At 44.0% G+C, this 24,409-nt stretch overlaps 2 protein-coding genes across 3 annotated transcripts; one reads left to right on the forward strand and one right to left on the reverse strand.

The window, feature by feature from the left end:
- Positions 1–282: 282 nt before the first annotated feature.
- Positions 283–5,680, reverse strand: zap70 (zeta chain of T cell receptor associated protein kinase 70). Its single transcript, XM_085927953.1, has 13 exons — positions 5,589–5,680; positions 3,279–3,702; positions 2,987–3,147; positions 2,772–2,910; positions 2,612–2,690; positions 2,484–2,506; positions 2,364–2,403; positions 1,993–2,188; positions 1,707–1,913; positions 1,363–1,555; positions 981–1,121; positions 795–907; positions 283–727 (listed from the first exon to the last, which is right to left on the reverse strand). Exons 2-13 carry the CDS (start codon positions 3,681–3,683, stop codon positions 604–606), a joined length of 1,821 nt encoding a protein of 606 aa, XP_085784079.1. The 5' UTR covers positions 3,684–3,702; positions 5,589–5,680; the 3' UTR covers positions 283–603.
- Positions 5,681–6,407: 727 nt separating this feature from the next.
- On the forward strand, positions 6,408–24,387 carry adamts10 (ADAM metallopeptidase with thrombospondin type 1 motif, 10). Of its 2 annotated transcripts, XM_085928795.1 has the most exons (27): positions 6,421–6,542; positions 9,220–9,251; positions 10,008–10,375; positions 12,029–12,171; positions 12,249–12,458; positions 13,366–13,534; positions 13,777–13,979; positions 14,341–14,424; positions 15,339–15,484; positions 16,348–16,391; positions 16,474–16,579; positions 16,758–16,904; positions 17,154–17,295; positions 17,523–17,630; positions 17,738–17,883; positions 17,958–18,021; positions 18,095–18,197; positions 19,030–19,163; positions 19,920–20,043; positions 20,556–20,636; positions 20,779–20,942; positions 21,009–21,135; positions 21,497–21,626; positions 21,712–21,916; positions 22,166–22,342; positions 22,783–22,948; positions 23,034–24,387. In XM_085928795.1, exons 3-27 carry the CDS (start codon positions 10,273–10,275, stop codon positions 23,141–23,143), a joined length of 3,336 nt encoding a protein of 1,111 aa, XP_085784921.1. In that variant the 5' UTR covers positions 6,421–6,542; positions 9,220–9,251; positions 10,008–10,272; the 3' UTR covers positions 23,144–24,387. The 2 variants fall into 2 exon arrangements, with proteins under 2 accessions (XP_085784920.1, XP_085784921.1); XM_085928794.1 differs by lacking the exon at positions 9,220–9,251 and having other exon boundaries at positions 6,408–6,542.
- The last annotated feature ends 22 nt before the right edge of the window (positions 24,388–24,409 follow it).

Raw genomic sequence — 24,409 nt, forward strand, 5'->3', positions numbered from 1 at the left:
TGCTACGCGGACACCAAACACGGCCGTGAGCGTGACGATTCGCTTAATACGTTTGCATTTTACCGTGTCGCAGTGTCACAAGCCTATCGTTGTTTGGTTTTTGATATTTTTGTAAAATTCCACAAAGGTTACATGAAGACAAATAGTCAAGCTGGAACATCAAAAGTGCGACTGTCGGTATTATATTTGCAGACGTGTAAGCCATGTTTTACATATGTTTTCCATAATATTCAACTGGCTGCAAATGCTTTGTTTTGTTCCCACATGCATAATCACTCCGTAGATGCATGAAACCTTTATTTTATGAAGATGAATCCTATTTATTCATTCAATTTAAAGAAGGCCTCAACAAAAAGCAATCCCAATTTAACAGTACAACATATTGGGAGAAGGGGGAAAAAGCAGTTTGCTCATCAATGTAAAGACAAAAACAAAAATGCAGCCAAGACTTTTGTTCCAGATGCTCAATTATCGCCAGCAAGGCCTTTTTTAGCCGTATGTGTGCCAGTGTGCACGGCTGATAAATAGCTCTTTGTTTTGCTTGTTTAATGATCAGCTGAATGGACACATTGTGTAGCCATGAAACAAGAATGTGCTTTGTTTTTATGTCGACTTGTTTGGCTCTGTAGCAGTGGCAGCACCCAACGGCTTAACCTTTTTTGATATGGAATAATGGTAAGATCTCATGGTCTCTTCCACATTTTGGAAGTCAGGACGCTCCTCATGTCTGTGGTGAGAAAGGATAGAATAAGCACCCAAATGAAAAAAAAAAGATAGATTGACGATATACTTACTTGTATTGCCAGCATTCCTGCATCAGTGCATACATTCGATCTGGACACTTGGGCGGACACGCCAAGCGTTTCTCACTTTCAATGAAACTGTTCACCTCCACTTGTTTCATTTTCTGTACAGATTTGAACAGATCACAATTGAGAGTGTGATTCGATCGTAAGCCACTGCTCCATCTGTTCCAATACCTTGTAAGGTTTTCCACCGTATGAGAAGGCTTCCCACATGGTGATGCCAAAACTCCACACGTCACTTTTACTGGAGAATTTGCGGAAGTTAATACATTCAGGAGCATACCACTTCAGCGGCCATAGTCCTGAAGAACGGGCCTGTTGAAAGATTCCAAAATTATTGTTATGTTATTGTATTATTATTATGATCATTATTATTCTATACTGTTATCATCCAGTCATTCAGTTATGTGAGTCGCACATTCCTTTCAGATGAGGAGCGTCAGTGAATCAAGCCAAAGGGAAATAAGCTTAATCTTTACCTTACAAAGATAACAGTTTATGGTGATAACCTATGGGGGAGGGATGAGAATATCTCTCAACAATTGGACCTGTGTACCTTGTAGTACTCGCTGTCTGCTCCCAGGGCCTTGGAGAGCCCAAAGTCACTGATTTTGGCAAACCGGCGGTTGACCAGCAGGACATTTCGAGCTGCCAAGTCCCTGTGCACAAAGCTTTTCTCTTCCAGATATTTCATTCCCATAGACACCTGGTGCATCAGGTTGACAATGTCCTCCACTGATACGCTATCCCTGGATGAAAACGTACGTGCAAGTCGATCAATGGGAAGACTCTTTGATGACTCAAAGGGCCATTTTTCAGTCATCTACCACCATTTTGTGTTCATGTTAGTCGGAAAAAACAAATTGTACCAGAACAGCTGTGATATGAAGTCAAACGTACTTATTGGAGGAGAGGAACTTGTGGAGCGGTCCATTGGGAGCCATCTCCAAAACCAGCATGAGACTCTCCGCGTTGCATAAACCCAGCATCCGAACAATGAAGGGATTACTCAGCTGATGCATGATCTCTGCCTCCCTCATCATCTCCTCCTTCATTAGCATCTCATTGTCACTCTTCAGCACTTTGATGGCTACATCTAACTGGCCCCTGATGGAAAAGAACAAAACAATCATTTCGGTTCTCCAACCAAAATATTCATTTCTAAATTTATCAAAGGTTTTCTCACGCGTCAGTTTGGAGGACACCTTTCTTGACGCAGCCAAAGTTGCCCGAGCCGAGCTCCACCTCATCCATGAAAAGGCGACTCCTCTGAATGTTAAACATCTTCATGTCGTTGGGGTTGTGATAAGGGTTAAAGCCAACGCAGTCCATGGGAAGAGCATTTTCTGCAGGCGCAGGTGCCACTGCCTTCACAGTCGCAGCTATCAAGCAGAAAAGATAAGTTGGAAGCAAACAGCAATATTTTGTCAATAAAAAATACATATAATATATCATAAAATATTTGAAAGCCCCTATTTTAATCCTTAACGCCTAAAGTGACTTTTTCATCAATTAACAACAGAGGTTGTGCATGATTGCGCAATGTAGGCAACTGACCTCGAGGTGGCGGTGTGTAGCTATTTAGGCCTGTTCGCCTCTGCAAAGATGGATGACACGCAATCGTTTCAATCAAATGGAACAGGAGGAATTCAACTCGCTATCAGTAGTCATACTCACGGTTGCAGGGAGGCTCGGTATCTCTGATTTTGGTTTGGAAAGATATTTGAGATATAAAACAGAAGAAATGCCAATGAGTGGATTAAGCGTATCAACATGCATTTGGCTAATACAGAGATATTCAGTACTTCCAGCAGCTTTGCTGACACATGCATCCCCCAGAGTTGTCACCATTCCATCAGGTTTCAGCTTCAGGTACTCTACCAGCTGGTCAAATAAATCAAATGTTTTTGACTGAAAAGGAAGAAGTATGACCAAATGTTTACAGGCATATGCACAGGTACCTACCTGCCAAATAGTGTCAAACTTCAATCCGTCTGGCATGTAATATTTCCCTGACTTGTCTTGGAGGATCTGATAGTGATAAACAGATCTTCCATACATTACAGACAGCGCAAAGGTACCAGAGTCCTCTCTTTCACGGATTCTGAAGAACGGTCAAGGAAAGTTGTCTCAGAAAAGCCATCAAGTGCTTTGACAGTGCATCAACCTGGTCTACTTACAGGAACTTGCCATCTGGTTGTGTTCCACAGTAAAGCAATCTCTCACATTCCTGTCGGGGGCTTTTGCCGTGATACCACGTCATCTTCTCGTGGGCCACGGTGGCAATCAGCTTTTCGAGTTGGGGCGCTTGACTGATGATTGCCTGCTCCATGGCTTCACCCTGAGCGGGGAGAAGAATCAATCACTGATAAAACAACTTTACGGGATTACACTTGTTTGTAATTGCTTAAAGGCACCACTAGATGGCAGCAAACGCGGTCGACGCTACGGCCCGACTCGATGCCGACCAACCTCAAGGTTCCAGGTCTGTTTGACGTACTGCCTCAGCATGTTTTCTTTCAGGCTGTCAAACAAACTGGGCCTGACGGGTGTGTCCGAGGAACGCAAGCAAGGTTTCTTCAGAGCGCACACCAGCCCGCTAGCGTCCTTGCTGTAAAATTCACACAACTCAGCAGGCCCACAGTGGGGTATGCCTCCTGTGATACAATACGTGTCATTGAGCTGCTTCTCTATCGGGTAATGGTGGAAGTCCAAGTTCCACACCACAGAGAGGACATAGCCGCCCAGACTTCGCAGACACTGGCGTAGCAAGAAGAGGCCGTCGGCCATGCCGGCTAGTTTTAAATACTGCTCGGCTTCCGAGCGACTGATGCTGCCGTAGAAGAACGGCAGCTCTGTTGCGGGGTCCGTGGACATGATGAAGAAGCAGAGTTGTCTGGAGGACAGAAATGGGAAGATTTCACATCAATCTGGAAATAGGTTGTTGCAGTTCATGAAAATACAAGCAATGTAGCAATGCCGAAAATGAGATCCAAATTAGCAGAGCCTTTTTTTCCTTTTTTTTCTGGGACTGTCACAAAAGCAATGTGGGAGGACTTGATGTGATAGCTGACAAGAAAACACCCACACTTCACTCATGACAAGACAGCCACAACAGGAAGTTGTGGTCCACTCTCACAGCCTCCTTCGTCTAACATTTAATTCTTCAGTTGAGCAGGTGCTTTTTGGTAAGAAAAAAAAAAACACACACTAAAATTCAACCTAAATTATACATGATACAAAATGAGATGATATAATTCGATTATTATCAGTGTGTGTGCGTTTGTGCACATTAACACACGACAGAGAAAACTTAAAACCCAACTAACATTCTTAGTTTTGACAAAACACGCACGATTTGTAGCCAAACGTCACGCTAAACCGTCTTCTTCCATTTTTGAAATAAATGTAGAAATGATCATTTTCAATTTATAGCAAAGCAGTGTGATTTTCATTGTAAGCAAAGACCTCAGCTTCCGAGCAACACACGCCAAACTTTACCAACACCCGCAATGGACAACTACAAAGTGGCCACATGAAGGAATCTACTGTGGCCTGAACTTTTTTTCTCCCCTGACTACAACAAAAATTCTTCAGAAGCCACAATGTGGACAAACAAATGGCAGGAATGCATTAAAAAAATAAAATAAAAAAAGCTCAACTCCACTTTGATGTCCTGTCTGATTTAAAACTAACTATAAAGAAAACTCTAATTATGTATGGTTAGAATGTCTATTTTTCAGAATAAAAGCAGTAGTTCAACATGAATGGGCTTTGTGGAAAACAGACAAATATCAAAAATATAATGTTTGTTAAAATAAGAACCTTTGTATTTCTTTTTAATCGAGCCTGTGGGGACGAGCGCTACAAGAATTGGATGGACGGATAAAATCAGCAAAATTGCGAAGTGTTTTTTTTTTTGGAAGAATATTACCTTGGAGGACTTTATGTGATTTTCCCCAAAATACATTTGAAATCCTATCAATAATTCTTAGTTATATACGTATGTATTAAAAGATATAATTTTCCTATAGTTCATCATGAAGAAAAAACGTAACTAACGTAAAATGAATGTATTGATCCATGGCAAATTTAACATACGTATTTCTAAAACACATTGACCAATATGGTAACTGTAATCGCGGTGGAAAAATGTAGAAATTCATTTCATTAGACCAGAAAACACTTTAAATATTCATTATGATTTAATTTACAAAGGATCCTTTTTTTGTATTTACTGTGACTTTTTATGCTCTGAATCACAAAAGATAATTTCACCTTGACAAAATGAAAACATAGAATAATGAAGCAAATCAGAAACATTTTTTGTGTATATTATTTTCTTTAGTGATAATAAAGATTCCAATAATACTAATTTGAAATGTCGACGTTTCCGCCTGTTAACGTGAAAGCATGAACGTGCTCTACATTTTTAGGATGATCTCAACATTTTAAGGATATTTTTTGTGGTTGTTTTGCTTATTAAATCTAGGACACTAACCAAAGCACATTATTGTGCATCATTTTACATCAATGCACTAATCTGACTAATACAGCCGGCTAAAAGCAATGAAATGTGTCCAATCAGTACGCAATATTTATTGAAATGACACGGAATGCACATTTTATGAATCTAAAGTATATTGCTTTGCGTCACCTATGAATTAATATTATATTGATCACAATATGATTTGTTAATTTGCAATTTTTGGCATGGTGCTGATCTTAGTCTGCTTTATCTTGTACGGTAAAGGTAAAAAAGTGACAAAAGTTCGTACTTACTTCTCCTCTTAAAAGTAGACCGAGGCCGTTGCTGCAGAGTTGGGATGCATCTGCTGATGTGTGCAGTGTCAGGTGCTGTCACATCACGTCACATCACGTGAGTCCATGAGCAAAAGTCGGTGCTACTGGCAGACACACTGACGCTATGACGACGTAAATTGTCATCAATAAAAAGTCTACACACCCCTCATCAAATGACCTTATGACATATAACGGCCTGACTTAAAAAAAGTAATGATCTATGGTCAAATGGTCTAATCTATGCAAATGTATGCAAATCTAAATAGCCCAAATATGTCATTAATTGGAGGACGATGTTCAAACTTCTTATCAGAAATAGTATAGAGATGGCTGATAAAAGTTGAAGTTACAATATTGTGCCACTTAGTGGCAGTAACTCACTGCAATTTAATGGACTGGAAAAGAATGGATCACGGCTTATAGACACTTTTTCATGGACGTATTTTCTTTTTTTCTGGACAAGAATAAAGAGGAAATGATGATTATTACCATGGATTATTTATAATTATATAATTATTATTATGAATGAATGAATGAATGAATGAATAAATAAATGAATGAATGAATGACTAAATAAAATAAATAAATAATAAATAAATATATATATATATATATTTTTAGAATTTGACGTGACAAGGGAACTTTTATAGAACATACTGAACATACAAGAGTATGAAAAGCAGGGAGGTTTGAGGGTAAAGAGTACTACTTCCTAAAAGAGTTTTATTTTTTAATGTCAACCGGAAACTGGGGTGTATCATTACAGCAAACTTGAGGAGTTTTAAGGTGCTGGGCTGACAGAGAAGGAATCAAGTCCCCTCAGCTCAGCCCAGCTCAACTCAACTCAACTCAGCCACCGGCGTCTCCTCAGCTTGGAGATCGTGCAGATAGCAGACGCAGCGGAAAACTTGTGCAGAGGACACGGAGAGAGAGGTAAGGTCATCCAGCCCAGGTGCTCTTCCTGCAAAAGACTCTTATGAAGACGCTTTCGCCTCATTTCTTGGGTTCTTTAGTTGGGATACATTCAAATGTCATTTAGGTCAGCTAGCACCATGGCTATTATTTCTTCAATTCGCTGTCTGAAAAGTCAATTAGTTGCCTAATGACAGTCCGTGTGCATGCGCGCGCGTGCATGAGAGAGAGAGCGAGCGAGCGAGCGGACGGACGGACGGACGGACAGAGAGAGGGGACCAACAGCTGACAGGTCAGGTACACATGGGAAAGGGCAACTTGCAGCTTAATTTATGTCCATCCATATTTACATGAAGGAATCTTAACTATGTATATATGTGTTTTTGTATATACAGTCAGCTCCAGCACACCTACAACCCTAATGAGAAAAATGAGTATCAAAAATAGATGGAATGTTTTTGTTGAATGTTGGATGCACACCTTTTCATCCCAGACATGCTCGTGCTCTCCACCAGAGGACACTGATAAGCATTTTCTTTCCAGGCCATGCATTGCCAACTTTGATCTATCCTGTATTCCAAACACATACTTTTTAGAGAAGATTCATTTGGATGATTTTCATAACATTTGCTGGAGAACGTGAGCTTCTGCTGCGTGTGCAAATCCGTGGCCTGACTGAGTCCAATGTCGAGTCAGCACTCTTTCTCGCTGCCTAAATATTGTTTCAGATTTACAAGGCAGATTTTCAGAGTGAGGGGTTCACGTTGGATGTTCTCAGGCTTGTTTATATTCCTACGTTTCATCTGCACTCTGTTTATTTGGGGAAATGGAGAGAGGAATGTCTGCCCCTCTTTTCCTCTGTCCTTTCTACGAGACAGAGTGGTAGTTTCGTCTGCTTTGCATTAGCGTCATCACCTGTTCAGGGGTTTCATCTCTTCGAATGTCGGTGTTTTTTTTTTTTCTCAGGACAGCTAGGGAGGTCGTAATTGGCGCTGAATCAGTCTGAAACCTTGCGACATTCTTACGGGCCATTTGATCCCACAGCCCCAAGGTCCTTTTAGAAGAAGGGAAGCTGCACCGCTGCTTTAATGCAATCATAAAGTCAAGCTAAAGCAGATTGATGGGCTACTCTTTGATCAACTCTTGAGCATGGGTGCGAGACTCCAAGTGAGACTCGGACACTTAGCATCTGTTTGCGCCACACAAACTTTACTCCGAGTCGCTCATATGGTTTAGATTAGCCAGCTCGTTTTGGGATAGCTGCACACTATCTGGCAGCGGTTAAAAATAAGGAGAGCTTATATTTTTTTTCATACACTATAAACTAACTGTATCTCCCACTTTAGCGCTAGATGGGCTTCCTAGAAAAAAAACATTCCGCAAACGGCTCCTCCGCCCGCCCGCCGGCTGGCTGACCGGCCAGCATCATTACATTGCAAATTTGGCCCGGCCTTAAATTCCCACCCAATTATCCCGAGTGGTCCAAGTTTTCTCCCTCCCGTTACAACAACGGCCTCTTTCTTCTCTCCTTCGTCTTTCCCCTTTTTTTTGCAAATTGTGATTGCGCCAAAAAGCGTGTGGCCTGTCTGCAGCTCGTTCCAATTTCTCTCTTGTCTCGCTGCCGTCTATTCCGAGCTTGGTCGGATGTCTTCATCCGAGCCGAGGCCCGTGCGCTGATCAACGTATTTATTCAGAGCAATCTGTAAGACACGGTCTCATATGCGAGACAACTTTTTTCTGACTTTATCTCTCACTGAGGGAGGCTTTAGAGAAACAGTGCATGAATGTTATGTCCACAAATTGTTTGAAGAATCTGGACTTGAAAGGCGACTGCATTGGGGAGGTCTAGTTCCCCCCTCAAGGTCTAACAAAAAAAAAAAAAACAAGATGAGAGTTGAGGTAATGAAAAGCACTTGATATCAAGCTGCAAGTTTAATAAGCCCCGCCATAAATCGAGAGTGGGAGCAGAGGTAATGAAACGTAGTGGACTTGGGCTTGTGCAGGAAATGACTGGGAGAAAGCCCGAGGGAGGGAGGGAGGGGAAGGGAAGGGAGAGACTTTCACTTGTTCCACCGAGTGGAGAAGGGAAGCTCAGTGTTTCACCCAAGCTGCTTAAAATGACCATCATGTACACGGCACGCTGCGGCCATTCCTTCGTGCCGCATTCGGCCAATTGAGTCCGAAGAATGCTCACACTCTGACGCCGCCCCCCCCTACTTTTCTTCACGAGGAAACTTGCTCCCCTGCTCTCGTCACCAAAAGGTTTCCCATCTGCTTCCGATTACCTTTGGCTGCAGTTGGTGGGCTGCCAGCCATCTGGGCCCGTGCGGTGTCTCCGTTTGCTCTTCTCTTCTTCCCCAGACGGCTTTGAGGAAGGGAAGGAGGGGCACCCAGGCCAGGCCAGGCCAGGCCAGGCTAGGCTTTTCGAGGAGTGAGAAGTGGAGGAGTTTAGCTGACACTGCAATGTCGAGTAGGAAAAATGAGAGTCCGGTCAAAGAAAGAGGTCCCTATGAAAAGCAGACTCCCTATCCAAGTCCTTATCTGTTCCGCTTTCTTTTATTCTTGTAACTGGCGGAAGATAAGAGCAATAACGAAATGATTGATTTATTATGAATGACTTTTACGGTATAAGAAAAACGTGTGTTTTCTTTTCCAATCTTCTCGACCTCTGAGAAAATATCCTATTTTTTTGTTTTAGAGTCACGGCCGCATGGTCAGAGAAAATCCAAGGTAAACCCAATTGCATCCAAGTACAATTTTCTCATGGATTTTTGCATATTTGTGGCCTTCTTGCTATTTATCTACTTTAGCTTAAAATGCAGCGTGACTTGTTATTTTTTGTGGCCATGAAGTCGTTTTTGGGTAATAGCACGCAGATGACAAAGGTTTACATTGAAAAGCTGCTTGATGTGAAATGCTTTGTGGCGACTCACAAACTGCAATTGAAAGATTCCACTCGATATATCTTTCTAATTACCTCCATGACATTTCCACCACTGCTTTCCATCTTCAACTCCTTGCTATATATTTAAAGTCACTGTGGATTCCATCATCAATGTGGTAACATATCACTCACATGGTGGCTCTCACATGGAGAACATTTCAAAAGAAAAAAAGTCAGCCCATTATAAGCATTATGCTCAGCCATGCTAGCAACAGCACAGCTAGCTAGCTAGCATAGCGGTGATGGCAATCCGCTGCTCCTCTCAAATTGGCTCATTGGCTGCCGTAATACCCACTTAAGTCCCCGTTTGGGCTTTTTGACGCTGGTCAATGCGTCCTTTGTGTTTGAACTCTTTCCAGTGGGCAGGCAGCTTAGCTTAAGGAGTGAGGCCCAGGGAGCCAGCCTCAGGTTTGAACTGGCTGTTGGTTGTCTTTGACCATCCGAGTGAAAGAAGATGGATTAGCTTTGAAACATGCAATACTTGCTGCTGAACCACTTGATTGTTTGCTTCCTTCCTTTCTTTCTCCAATTTTTCCACACAGGGCTGCGACGAGGAGCCGGCTCCTACATTTGCCTCCCAACGGGTTTTCCCGCGGGTCTCTTTACATCTGGAGGCCTCCTCCTGGATCCATCTGAGAGAAAAGCTCGAGAAAGGCCGCCATGTCCGACTCCAGACTTCCCCAAGCCGCGGCCGAGCAGAATGTCGAGCTGTCCCGCTGCTAGGCGAGGGGGCAGCAGAGAGGGCAGGAGACATGTTGGGACCGAAGCTCGGGGACCACTGCACTGAATTCTGTTACTGTGGTAACCATGGAAACGCTATGGAGGACCGCTGTGATCTGCACTGTCGCTGTCGTCACGGGTGCCGCAGAGGTCGCGGGAGGTCGCAGAGATGAGTTTGCACAGTCGCAAGGTGAGAGGAGGCGTTTACGACTTAGCGGCTATCTGTAAACCCCGACGTGAACTCTGCCAGGGAGGTTCCTCCACCAGGTTCACCTGGCTGCGTCCGTCCATTCGTATGAGAACAAAAGTGCCGTGCAAAAACATGAAATAGACAGCGTAGCTAAATTTAGCTGAATTTATTTTGTGGTTTGGCATGATCTTGCCAAAATACTTGACATTCTGACGAAAGTTCAGATCCCATGGAGACCGAGGACTTTGAAGTTTGAAGCCCACCCCTCACGTGCATATCCTGACTCCATCTCACAAATTTGACATTTGTTGCATGCCCCCCCCCCCAGGGCCCATATTTCAGATCCTCAGTCCTCCCCCACATATACTTCTCTAGAATTACCAACCCCCCCACCCCAAGGAAAGGGAGTGTACATGTCTCGTCGTCCTGAACAAGAATGTAATTGTATACTTCCTAAACATGACCTCTGACCCCATCACAGCCATTTTCCAGGAACCCCACTTTTCAGCTATTTTTCTTAAACATAACTTTAAGGAACATGTGACTAGAACTCGCAAACTCCATTGTGAGCATTGTTTTAAAAAATAGGCTGTTGGTCTGAGAGGCTGTTGACCTCATGGCCCGCGTGGAGGGAGGACCATTTTCCATCCAGAGTATTTCCTTCCACTGCTGATAAGAGGAACTAGGGTGATGCCCTGCTCATAGATGTTTTGGGAGCATTTATGAGATGACCTAAATTTAGCACTTTAATACACATTTTTATTCTCATGAGTCTTTATGGATAACAAAAGATCAAATCTGCAGTTAAAAAGCAAAATAGATGTTTTGAGGTTCACCTCCTAATCATAAGACCCAAAAATTCCTTGTTAATATAATGATCATAATGGCTGGACGGATCAAAACCTTTCCTTAATAAAAAGCTAGCACAGAAACAACACCGGTTCATAGAAAGTGTTTAAAGCAGATGTTATTGCGGTATTTTTTTAATTTTCGATATGAAGTCAAGGGGTGTGTCCCCGCATGCCTGCGGAATCATGTGCAATCCATCAATAGATCAACATAAGCGCTGTCTTCACTGTCTAACCATGCATGTAAATGTCTCCTTCTAATTGTTTGAACGTGGTTAAAACACCTCCATGTTGTTTTGTTCAAATGGCCAAACAACACGGCCCATCTGTTGCCTATTTATTGCTATGTAACTTGAAGCAACACAAACACATTTATAGCAATTGAATCATTTGATTTTTCTACTTCCAGCAGGGGAGCTTATTGAATTCAATTCCATGAATGTGCGTTAGCTGTTTCATTGTTGTCTTGTTTATGACTGACTTCCATGGTTTTGTACTTTGTGGCCTTTCCTCCTGTGAGGTCTCATTAACTTGTCATCCATGAACTACTCATAAACGCCTCCCCATTTATTGCCCTAAGTGTTTTGTTAATAGCACCTGTCTGATTGTTTGTGCGAAGAGGAAATACTTGTTTTTTTAATGAGCTATTTTTGAACTATGTGTCTTTTCTGTGGTTGCTCTCCTGGAAGCCTTTTGTTATTTCGACTGTAAATCTCTTTCAGCAGATGCTGGTAGACATTGAGTCAGCAGTTGTCTCAAGTGTCCTGTACATTGTTTGATATGTTCATTTTGTCTCCCTGCTTAGCTGCCTTCCTGTCCAGTCTTGGCCAGTATGAGATTGCAATTCCAGTTCGTGTAGGACCCGACGGAGAGACGCTGCACACAAAAGCCTCTCAGTACCACCGAAGAAGACGCAGTACAGAAGAAAGCGCATCCATTGACACCTCTGTACGATTCAAAAGATCAGCAGCAGCTTCCAGCGGCTCTCGGGTGACCTTGGACCTGAACCTTTTGTCTATTTTCAGCTCTACTACCAGCTATCTACATCACGCAACAACTTCCTGCTGAACCTGACGCTGCAGGGAGGACTGTTATCCCGCCAGTTTAGGGTGGAGTATTGGAAAAGAGGCAGATTAGCCTGGAGTCATCCTTACTCTTCACACTGCCATTACGTAGGACACCTCCAAGGACAGCCGCACTCCAGCAAAGTGGCCCTCAGCAACTGTAACGGCCTGGTAAGAACTTGTAAACTCATCCAAATAATGTGACTTTTGATTTTCAGGATAGACAAGAATTACAATTAAAATCATGAAAATGAGAATCAATCAAAATCAAATCATGAAAATAATTTGACTTTTGATTTTCATCATAGACAATAATGAAAAAACAAACAAACAAACAAGTGTATGCCATCTTCAGGCACATTTGATGGCCCCTCTCATAAAGAGAATCAGAGAAGATCAGAGAGGCAGTTGGATGAGCAGAACCTCCTCATACACAGGAGCTTGTTCAAAGACAGATTTGGGAAATGGAGGAGAACATCAAGCTGTCATAGTCACCAAAAATCTGTCCTATTATTTCCATCTGAGTGTGGTCAAGTCAGCTTTGGCCACCACAACAGATAGCTGGCATGCACTTGCTGAGAGAGCAGTGATGTGTGGACCTTTTGAAATTGGACTCTGATCATTTGATTTTTTTTTTTTCCCCCTACACTCACATCCTAAATGTATCCTCTCACCACACACAGCAGGCCCCGCAATAACACAAGTGAGGATTAGATATGTTCACAAAGCGTGAATAAAGCGCACACTTAATTACTGTTGGCCAGGCCAGCATGAACACATTCATCCATCCAGCCATCCATCCATCCATCCAGCCAGCCAGCGAGCGGGTGGTATGTCCACGGGAGCATCACTAACTTCATTATGGGATTAGATGCTCTTTGATAGCCGCCGCAGCGGACGGACGGAACAAAGATGCCGCCGGGCCGGCCGGTTCCGAGTTGAGTCGGGCGCATCTAAACCGAATCAAAAGCGTTGTCGCCCTGTGTGCGAGCGAGCTGGCTCTTCTCATGCGTGCGTTCACACGGGTTCCTTTTGATGTGAATGTGTTCTTTTTTTTGTTTTTTTTCGATCTCCGCAGCAAGGGGTGATTGTTGCCGGGGGAGACGAGTATCTGATCGAACCCCTCATTTCGCCGACTAACCGGAGCAAACCGGAGAGAGGGGACCGGGCCGAGGGGCACCCCCATGTGGTTTATAAGCGCTCGTCGCTCCGCCATCAGTACAAGGGCCAGTCTTGCGGCGTCACCGGTAAGAAGGGCTAAAAGATTCTGGCCGGATGTCCACATTCAAAGCGCGCGCACGGCCAGCTGCTTTGCGGTACCGGTCTGCCTTTCCACTTGTCTGTGTTACAGGGCGTTGCTGAGGAAATATATGATTCATTTTATGACAAATAAAAGTTAAAATAGCAGCAAATTTAGTCTTTATCCAACCGCTATTCTTGGAATGTCACTTGTGGCTTTCTTGAGAGAATATTCATATGTGTTGTTCAGATGAGAAGTCAATGAAAAGTTCTTCGTGGTGGCAAAGGACGCTAAAGACGCCTCCTCATCACGTGGGTCGAGGTCAGTTGCCGCTGAAGCGCTCGGTGAGCTGGGAGCGCTACGTGGAGACGCTGGTGGTGGCCGACAAGATGATGGTGGGCTACCATGGTCGCAAGGACATCGAGCAGTACATCCTGGCCCTCATGAATATTGTAAGTTTCACTACACACAAAAAAAAAACCACACACTTGAGGATGAAGAAGAATCCAAAGTCAGCTTGACACGGTGAAGTTGTCAGCTGCAACGTTTTGAATCACTCGGCAGCATCCGGTTTGGAATGTGTCTAATGATTGGTTGTTTTGTCGCCATTGTTGTATACAAGATGTTCTAACGCTACGGAGCAAACTTTGCCAACTTTGATAGCCATCATGACTTGTAATGCTTGACGACAGAGAAGAAATGTCTTCATCAAATTGAGGAAATAGTTAGCAATCCACCATGGCCATTTGTTCCGACGCAATTGCATATGTCAGCTTTTTAAGACTGGTCTTTTCTTGTTTCCCTGGAGGTCAGGTTGCCAAACTGTTCCAGGATTCTAGCCTGGGGAACGCAGTCAACATAGTGGTGACGCGACTCATCCTGCTCATGGAGGACCAGGTACAGAATCTTTCCCCATCCTGTCCAACTTGTGCCTTACTGGCCCTTTTCCAGCCATGAATAAATGGATTAGCTTTCCGTTGGCGGTGTGTGGCCGCAGTCTAATGTTGACCCCGGGTGCTTGTGGTTTTATGGATGAGGATGTATTAAAATGTCGTTACTGTGTGGCTTTGAGGTTTCCTCCAGCTGTCCTAAAAGGGAAAGAGTAATGATTTATACTTTACCGAAAAATTATCTCCATAACTCACCACTTGGCTTGAAGAAATAAATGTTAGTCTCATTAGTGTCGTTATACTTGGATGGAGGTCGGAAGCATTTTTTGACTAGCGTGTGCCCAGAAAAGCGGGATTGTGGGACGAGACCATTCCATTTTGATGTCATCACTCGCATTCCCGGCCACCGGGATACGTCCTCCTCTCCTTCTGCTCTATGTAATTGCATTAAACCCGAACGGACCTTCTCACTTATCGTGCATCCATGCGTGTGATTGAATGCAGAAAGTGATTTAAAGCAATAAAATGGAAAGTTGAGGTCTAGCAGCAGTGCCAGATGTGATGACATCGGCCGAGATGCCGAACAACGCCGCTAGCCTGCAAATGATGCATTTTTTGAACGACGCCATTTTCCGACATCATTCCAAAACCTCACCAATTGACAAGTGGAGATGAGTTGGTCATAAAGCAATTTCCTTCGAGTACTTCATTTTGGGCAAAGAGGGGCCTCATATATTTTAAGTAGGAATGGGCACGCGTAATCCAATAAAATGAATATTTGAAGCCTGTCTGTCACCATCAGAAAAGGAACCAGATAATCATGTTTCCATTATTGTTTCACAATTTCTGTTCAGACGTCTGTTGTGTGAGCAAAGTTACAGTACATATAGATTTTTTTTTTCTCTCCCTCCCCATCATCAGCCCACACTAGAGATTAATCATCACGCAAGCAAGTCTTTAGACAGCTTCTGCAAATGGCAGAAGTCCATCCAACACCGGAGCAGTTACGGGAACGCCATCCCCGACAACGGCATCGCTCACCACGACACGGCCGTACTCATCACCAGGTCGGGAACACGAGCTTATGAAACATTTTGATGGCTGTCCGCAAATGATGATGTGTTTGCTCAAAGAGGAACTTCCTGACAGAGTCCGTCTTGTACTTTGTGGAGTGACAACAGCTGGGTCGCTCCGCTTCGCTCGCCTCGGCCTATCTGGCAATAACTCCTATGCGCTTGGAAGGAATAAAAAACAGATGTATTCCTTTCATTTATTAGGCCTGTAAAAAGTTTTTATTTGCTGAAAAATAGGCATGGTCAAACGTCATAATAAATGCCTTTAAACGATATAAGCATGGTGATGTGAAAGATGCATGCCATATATATATATATATATATATATATATATATATATATATATATATATATCATCTTTAACATTTTTTATCAGATGTCAAAGTAAATGCCTTTGAAACAAGTAAATAAGTGTGAAATTGAAGAAAGTGTGAAATTTCAATCTAAGACTTGAAAACATGTCACAGACTCATTTTGGCATGTTATGTCTAAAACGGTCGAAAAAATGGATCACACGAAAGGGCTTCTAGATTGTTTCATGCAATATTTATATTTTGCTCTTATTTTTCCCCAAGGAAAATAGGTTATTATTAGAATTAGGAAATCTGAAAAAAAGGGACTGACAACTGAAAGTAAAGCAAAGTTGCAGCATTGTGTGAATTTCTTTTTGGGTCAATGCTACTGCTGGAGTAGAAGAGAGGAGACAATGGCATGTTCAAGTGATAAAAACCTGATGCTGTTGCATTCCTCAATGTGCTGCACAAAACAATACAAGCAGTGCAGGCGCAAATATTTTCCAACATCTCATTTTGCAGGCCATTGTTGTTTACTCCATTTTGTCTCTTTACTGTCCACAGGTATGACATCTGCATCCAAAAAAACAAGCCCTGTGAAACTTTAGGTAACCACAAGAAACCTATTTCATAACTTGGCCATTTGTGGGATGAATATCCAATCTTTGGAATACTTGTCTTGTTGTGCAGGACTTGCTCCCGTCGGAGGAATGTGCGAGCCGGAGAGGAGCTGCAGCATCAACGAGGACATCGGCCTCGGAACGGCTTTCACCATTGCCCATGAAATTGGACATACGTGAGTTAAACCTACGCAAGCAAAAAAACTAACTAGAAATGATTCTGTGAATGAAGCACATTTGTATTCTTGTGTCATGCATCCAAAAGTGCAAAAGGACTCAAAAGTGGTGGCCACTACTGTCCATCTAAAATAGGGAACTATCATTACCCATGATTGCTTTTTTCAAAAACTTAAGGTTTGGAATGAACCATGACGGTATTGGTAATTCGTGTGGGCCCCGTACCCAGGAGACGGCCAAGCTGATGGCCGACCACATTACCATGAAGACCAACCCGTTCATCTGGTCGGCCTGCAGCAGGGATTACATCACCAGCTTTCTGGAGTGAGTCAGACTCTTAGATAATAGCAACGCCACAAAAATGTGCTGGATAAAATCATTCTATGCTTATTAAGCATTTTACGACGCACGTTAGCGTATATACTCAACAGAATGCAGCGAGATATGCTTACATCAGCATTTAAAAAAAATAAAAAGTATTCCTTTGGCTTAGTCAAAGAATGTTGGAAGAAAAATGTCATTTTACTGCATGAGACATTCACACTTTTCTTTTTTATATTCACACTATTGCAGCTCAGGTATGGGATCGTGTTTGAACAACGTGCCCCCAAAACAGGAATTTGCGTACCCCACCACCGCCCCGGGTCAGGCCTACGACGCCGACGAACAGTGCCGATTCCAGTATGGAGTCAGATCCCGACAATGTAAATACGCAGTGAGTATTTTTCTCAGCACTTTTTTCCCGTTTTGGTCGCATCCTCACATTTCAAGATTCATGCTGGTAATGCAAAATACATAGTCATCCATGATAGACAAAATACAAACCTGAAAATGGCGAATAAATACAATGATAATAATATACATCTACTATCAATAAATGTTTCTTTGTAGCAACTTTGGATTTTTCTCTGAATGATTGTTTTCTCTTGCTCACAAACACAGGAGGTCTGCAGCGAACTGTGGTGCATGAGCAAGAGCAACCGATGCATCACCAGTAGCATTCCCGCCGCAGAGGGAACCATCTGTCAGACCAACACCATTGACAAAGGGGTAAAGAAGATGAGATGGATTTCATTTCTTGATATTTCCAACTCATTTGCCCATTGTTCCTCGTGAATATCAGCCTTTTTGCACAATATGCACCTTGTGACTCGCAGTGGTGCTACAAGAGGATCTGTGTGGCATATGGGACGCGCCCAGAGGGCGTGGATGGAGGCTGGAGCCTTTGGTCGCCATGGGAAGAGTGCAGCAGGACCTGTGGGGGCGGAGTCTCATCCTCCATGCGTTATTGTGACAGCCCCAGGTACACGTCAGCCTTGTTATTTACTCGCAGTTGAGAATAATGTTGAATGTAATTTAAAGTGCCATTGTTTGAAGGCCGACCATTGGTGGAAAATATTGTTTGGGGGAAAGAAAGCGCTACAGGTCCTGTAATATTGACGTGAGTGTCACCGTCACTCATTTGGTGTAGGATGTAGGATCCAGAACATGAATTTTCTTGACGTGTCCAACAGGATTGCCCCGTAGGCTCACGAGATTTCCGGGAGGCGCAGTGTTCCAACTTTGACAGCGTTCCTTTCCGAGGGAAATTCTACAATTGGAAGCCGTACAGAGGAGGTGAGTGAGTGAGTGAGTGAGTGAGTGAGTGAGTGAGTGAGTGAGTGAGTGAGTGAGTGAGTGTCTCTTGCTTGACTGGCGTGGAGACCAATCTGCCTACACATTCAAATAGCAAGAGAAATGCGAGCCATTCTGCAGCCTTGCTATTCCGCACTGGATGTGACAGTTAAATGGTTTCGACTCCAAAAGTGTCTTTAATCTCGGCCTCCGCTCGTGTAATGACTCGCAGAGATAAGTGGCCAGCCAATTGCAACTTCAGACAGCTGATTCTACAATGCAAATCTCTCGCAGCTGTTTAAACAGGACCGGCGTGTTCAGGTCGGGTCGCACCGCGCTGTCGTCGATCGCATTTCTCCCCTGGCTCCTTTTCCATTTCCCTCGCTGAACCTCTCTTTTTTGCCCTTTGGTTCTGGATGATGAAATCTCCAGCGCTCAGAAACAGCCGTCACCTCTCAGGACAGCTCATTAAATGAAGCTGTAGAAGAGAAAGGGAAATTTCAGAACAATTATCCTTCACACTTAACACTGGCTGCGATGCGACTTATAATGCAGCTGCACACAGCTGCGAGTGCTCATTGCCCTGCCAATGCACGGCACTCTGGGAATTGCAGTTTTTATCATTTTTCAAAGCCGCCAGCAGCACATACTGTACCTCCTTCAACGCTGCCAGCACAAACACAGCCAGCGTAGTCTCCGAGTGAAAAAAAGAAATACGACACCATTCGGCTGGAAATTAAAAGTTGCAATAAATAGCAATCAAATAGCAAACCCACACAGAGCCCAGAACTTCAGGAACTCCACAATATTTTGAGATACTTGTGTGTTGGTGTAGGTGGGGTGAAAACATGCTCCCTGAACTGCCTGGCGGAAGGATACAACTTCTACACGGAGCGTGCACCGGCAGTGGTGGACGGCACACCGTGCAAAGACGACTCTCTGGATGTGTGCGTCAATGGCGAGTGTAAGGTGAGCTACAGCATGCACTTTGCATCTTCTAGTCTCTACGCGTTAGAAGATCAACGAGAAGATTTGGTTCACGTGCATCTTCGTGTTCTCTCTACCCCCCCCCCCCCCCCCCCTTCTCTGTTTTCCCCTGTACTCTGTGACCCTGCAGTTCAGCTATGAGTCACTTCATACTGCACGCCGGCTTTTCATTCACTTACATTGTTTTCCCTCAGCCTCTTTCTCCTCCTCAATTGTTCTCTGTTTTCCCTTCTCTCGCACAGAACCAGAAACCAGAACCAGAAAGAGACTTTGATTACTTTTGGGGAGTCTGACAAGGCAGAAATAGAAGACCAAAATAATCATAATAATAATAATTTGCACGTCTGTGTACATCAACCATTCTCCCTTCCTAAATTCATCACAAGGAATAAATGGATAACGCATCCTGCATTTAAGTTTGATTCTGGAACCGGTGGTCTAATCAATTGAAATGAATGAGAAGAGCAGTTGTTACTATCCAGAGGTTTGAGAAAGACCACCTGTTTTGCTCATCATGAAGAATATCGCTGTTGACACCCTTGACGTTAGCATAATGTATGCCCGGCCGGGATCACAAAACACATCTGGACGTGTCATCCGATCTCTTTGTGTTGTGGAAAAAGGGTCTGGAAGACATTAGCGCTAATCCCTCGGTCTGCTCTCCCCTCCGCCGACTGCGCCCCTTCACCCGTGACCCCGAGCGACCCCCAGGGCTCATTCTGGCCTCTCTCCTCGCAGCACGTCGGCTGCGATCGCATTCTCAACTCGGAAGTTCGCGAGGACCGCTGTCGGATCTGCGGGGGTGACGGCAGCAGCTGCGAGTCTGTGGAGGGACTCTTTAATGACTCTCTGGCTGAAGGAGGTGATTGTCATCTGCTTGCACAAAACATCACATCCAGCGTGTCTTTTAACCTGAAATGCAGGAAAGCAAAATGGATCACATCCGTCCGTCATGGTTTGCTTCATTCCTTCATCAAAGTGAACTTATTTGCAGAGTAAAGAAAGCAAAGGAGACGGAAAAGAAATGAAAGGGACAGGAAAACACATTGAGGGAATTGAGTGAAGAGGCAGGTTATTGGCATTTAGTGTCCAAAGGGCGGCTGAGGCAGGCTGCCTGCCCGGGAATCTGAAGCTTCTGCTCGCTCCATCCACATCCCACACAGTTAAACACTACTCGTTGCCCAGAGAGCAGTGCTGCTGCTGCTGCTGCTGCTTTTCTTTCTTTCTTTCTTTCTTTCTTTTAAAACCAGCTTGAACAGGATGTATTTGTGGGTGCGGTATTGTTTGTCTCCTGAAATCTCTTTCTCAGCTCCTTAGCGCTCGTAATAGCGACTGCTATCTTTTTGTAATTTGTCCTGTGTGTTTATCTCTCAGGTTACGAAGAGGTCATCCGAATCCCAAAAGGCTCAGTGTTCATCCACATACAAGAGCTCAACATTTCTCTTAATAACATTGGTAAAACGCTTCTTCATTCCAAATGGTGTTTCCCCAAACCCGGGATTCAATTTGCGCTATTTGTACAAAGCTATTGCGACACCGCCGGCTGAGTTGAAAATATTTTCAAAACTGCTCTCTTGTGTGTGTGTGTGTGTTGCAGTGTTAAAGAGTAAAAGCAATCAGTTTTTCCTCAACGAGAAGTTGGCCTCTGACACGCCGCACAGGTTTGATGTGGCCGGAACAACTTTCCACTACAGGCGACCCACCGACGGGCCAGAAACACTTGAGGCTTTGGGACCGACAAATATCACCCTTGTTGTCATGGTACGCGTTTCTAGTGTGGTCCTGGATGCATTTCAGAAGACGATAGTATTTTAAATGTGTGTGCAGGTAATGGTCCAGGAGGAGAACCCTGGAATCCACTATCGTTTTAATCCGCCTCTTAATCGGGAACCACTGATTGGTTTTGCCTGGTACCACACATCCTGGTCGCACTGCTCTGCTCTCTGTGCCGGAGGTAGACACGCACATTCCGCAAACTCTTTAAGTTTGAAGTCAATCAACATTTCTAGCAATGTGTCAGTTGAGATGTCACCATTTCTGTCAATATCATTTCCAAAAAAAAGTCCAAGAAGTGACCCCTGTGGGACACCAAAATGATTGACCAAATAAAACAAAACGTATGACTTGACAAAACTAATATGATGTTGTTTGGCAACAAAGCCATCCAACAACACAAGAAAAACCGTTGACATAGAATAGTTGCCAAAAGTATGCACGACGACTTGTCTTCTGGGACAAGCGTCAGCGCAGGCCGCCAAACTTCAATACTATGTCCAAGTCACTCCCATTTTGAAAGGGAACGCCTCTGCCCTCAGGTGAGCAGATCCAGAAGGCGGTGTGTCGGAAGCTATCGGATCACGCTATTGTTTACAACCATTTCTGCGATAAGAAGCTCAAACCCAAAGAGAGGCGCAGGTTCTGCAATACTGAGCCATGTTCCCCAACGTGAGTGTTGGGATTGTTTTTCTTTCCATGTGGCACGTGCCGTTGTCGTACAGTTGATTGAACTAAGCGTCACTTTCATGGCCAGCTGGTGGACGGGAGTGTGGTCGGACTGCAGTCACAGCTGTAACGGCGGTCTGAGGACACGTGAGGTTTTATGCAAAAGGAGAATCTCTGCATCAGAGGAGAAGGTCCTGGATGACTCCGCCTGCCCCCCTTCACGCCCCTCATTCACCGAACCCTGCAACAACCACAGCTGCCCTCCCGAATGGATGGCCCTCGATTGGTCGGAGGTAGGTGGAGGCGTCATAGTTGCACAACATTTTGACGCGAAGTAGCTTCTCTCTGACGTCTTTCGCTAGAGAAATAACTCAATCCAGCTGATTTACTGAAAGTGAGCAGGCTCCAGTTAGTATTTTTTTTTGTACAGCTGCAAGCGTCTTTGGAGTGGACAAAGCTTTGTGTTGCTCGTGACCGCAGTGAACCCCGCGCCGTTCCGCCCCCTTTCGCTCTCCGTTTATGGTCATGTGCTCCGCCTGCAGTGTACACCCAGCTGCGGTCCTGGCTACAGACACAGAGTGGTTTTGTGCAAGAGTGGAGTGAGCGGAGACGCGCTGCCAGACGCCAAGTGCCCCAAGTACGGCAGACCCACCTCTAGAGTGCGCTGTAACCTGAAGCGATGCCCTCCGCCTCAGTGGGTGCTGGGCCCTTGGGGAGAGGTAAGCTAGAAATGTCACTTTTTAGAATGCATATCGACGCATTCACTATTTTTCTTTTGCATCAAAAATGCACAACTCATTTTGTGCAAAATGTAATATCATTCCAAATCCCCCCCCAAAAAAACATCTGGGCTATTCATGTACCATAGTAAGACCCAGTGCACAACTGGGACATGTTCTCCACCTAGTGGTGATTGGTGCTATTACAACCTAAAACTACAGCCGACCTCTGCGTATTTGCAGTTGGCACTTGCGGATTTGGATACTTGTCGATCCCCCGCTCGCAATATTTTTTCATGCCCACGTGAGCTTTTTTGTGAGTTTTGTATGTATATGTGAGAGGTAAATGTTATTTTTGGCCTACCGGTGATCTCATAAACATGTGCAACGTCTTTCTAGTCCATATTTCACTGGCATATGTGTATATTTTTGTCTGGCAGTGTTCTGCCAAGTGTGGACTGGGTCAGGAGATGCGATCCGTGCAGTGTCTGACCCACACGGGCATGCCATCCAACGAGTGTCTGGAACATCTGAAGCCGGCCTCCATGCAGCAGTGCAAGAGCAAATGTGACCTCATTGTGCCCATCAGTACAGACAATCCTGAAGGTAAGTGGTCAAAGTGGAGCCAAGACACAAATGAGCTTTAGCACGATTCAATAAGATGTCATCATTTCATGTGTCTCCTTTGCAGAGTGCAAAGATGTGAACACTGTGGCCTACTGCCCCCTAGTGCTCAGGTTCAAGTTCTGCAGCCGGCCTTATTTTAGGCAGATGTGCTGCAAGACGTGCCAAGGACACTGATCGGAACCGGTGAACCTCACTCACAATACACACACACACACTCACACACACAGTCGTCAGGCAGCAACCTGAAGGAGGGCAAAGTTGGGATGCTGCCAAGAGTTGAGAGGGACCTCCTAGCAGCCTTGGGAGAGAGCAGATGACATTTCACAGGGTGCTGAAACCTGTCCTCTCGTCATATTTTTGGTGCTACTTTGGCTAAAGGACGGCTTTTGGTGTTCAGGCCCACTTTGGGTTCGCTTTGGCTTCAATGTAAAGAGGTCATATTTTTCATGTGTATTGAAAAGGAACCTTCATGAAAAGGAATATTGTATACTATATTCTGGAAGTTTTTGTCCGAGTGACCTGATAGTTGTTACTTGACCACGGTGTTTTTTTCTTTTCTTTTCTTTTGTTTTTTCAAGTCATCAAGTCAATTGAGCAGAGTTGGATTTGCACAAAGTGTCATCAGTCACAGGACTTGTGTACAGTATCATTGTTTCAAGCGCATGATTCATCTTGAGCTCGGCATCTTTTTCTATTCTATCTAAACTGCAGGGTCTGGCAGCTTTGAATGAAATCTCCAAAAGAAAGTGGAGAAGCCCCAATCTCGCTATTTTTGTCACCTTATATAAACCCCTCGCTTGACAGTTAACTTGAAATCTCAACGGAAATTCAGTGTCTGAGTAAGGGAAGCATTGTGACTCATTGTCTAATTATACACTTTGTGGCTTGGCCACATGATTAATGATCATCAGTCAAACCGCTGACAAGATTTTTTCCATATATGATGGAAATGTACTTCAATTGCAAACGATACAGACGGATAAAAATAAGACGGCAAACTGTCCAAATTCTTCCATTGAAGATCCAAGTCAACCTTTCGAGATTCATTTGATTTTGCACCAATTCTGACAATGACCAATTTGCTCCAATTTAGTTTCTTGTATTTGTGGCAAGAAATTGTCAAGCAGTTTGGCTTGGCTTTGCTTTTGTTGTGGCTGGCCTGTGCGGATTGCAGCTCTGCCTTCATCTTCCTCTCTTTTCTGCATGGTGGTGCTTTCTTTTGGAAGGGTGCTATTCATATTTGTGTCCCAAGTTATTCTTTTCTCCACTTTAATCCTATATTCCCAAATCATTCCCAGGAAATATACATCCGTACATGAAGTTGAAGAATGTCTGTCTCTGATTAAAAGCCCCATTCTGCCCTGTGCATTGTTTGAAAAAGGAAATATTAAACTGATTAAACATGGTACATTGTTGAACGACAATGAGCTATTGCTACGT

The sequence above is a fragment of the Syngnathus leptorhynchus genome, chromosome 13 (genome assembly GCF_054491065.1).
Source record: "Syngnathus leptorhynchus isolate UIUO chromosome 13, UIUO_Slep, whole genome shotgun sequence".
In the NCBI taxonomy this organism is placed as follows: domain Eukaryota; kingdom Metazoa; phylum Chordata; class Actinopteri; order Syngnathiformes; family Syngnathidae; genus Syngnathus; species Syngnathus leptorhynchus.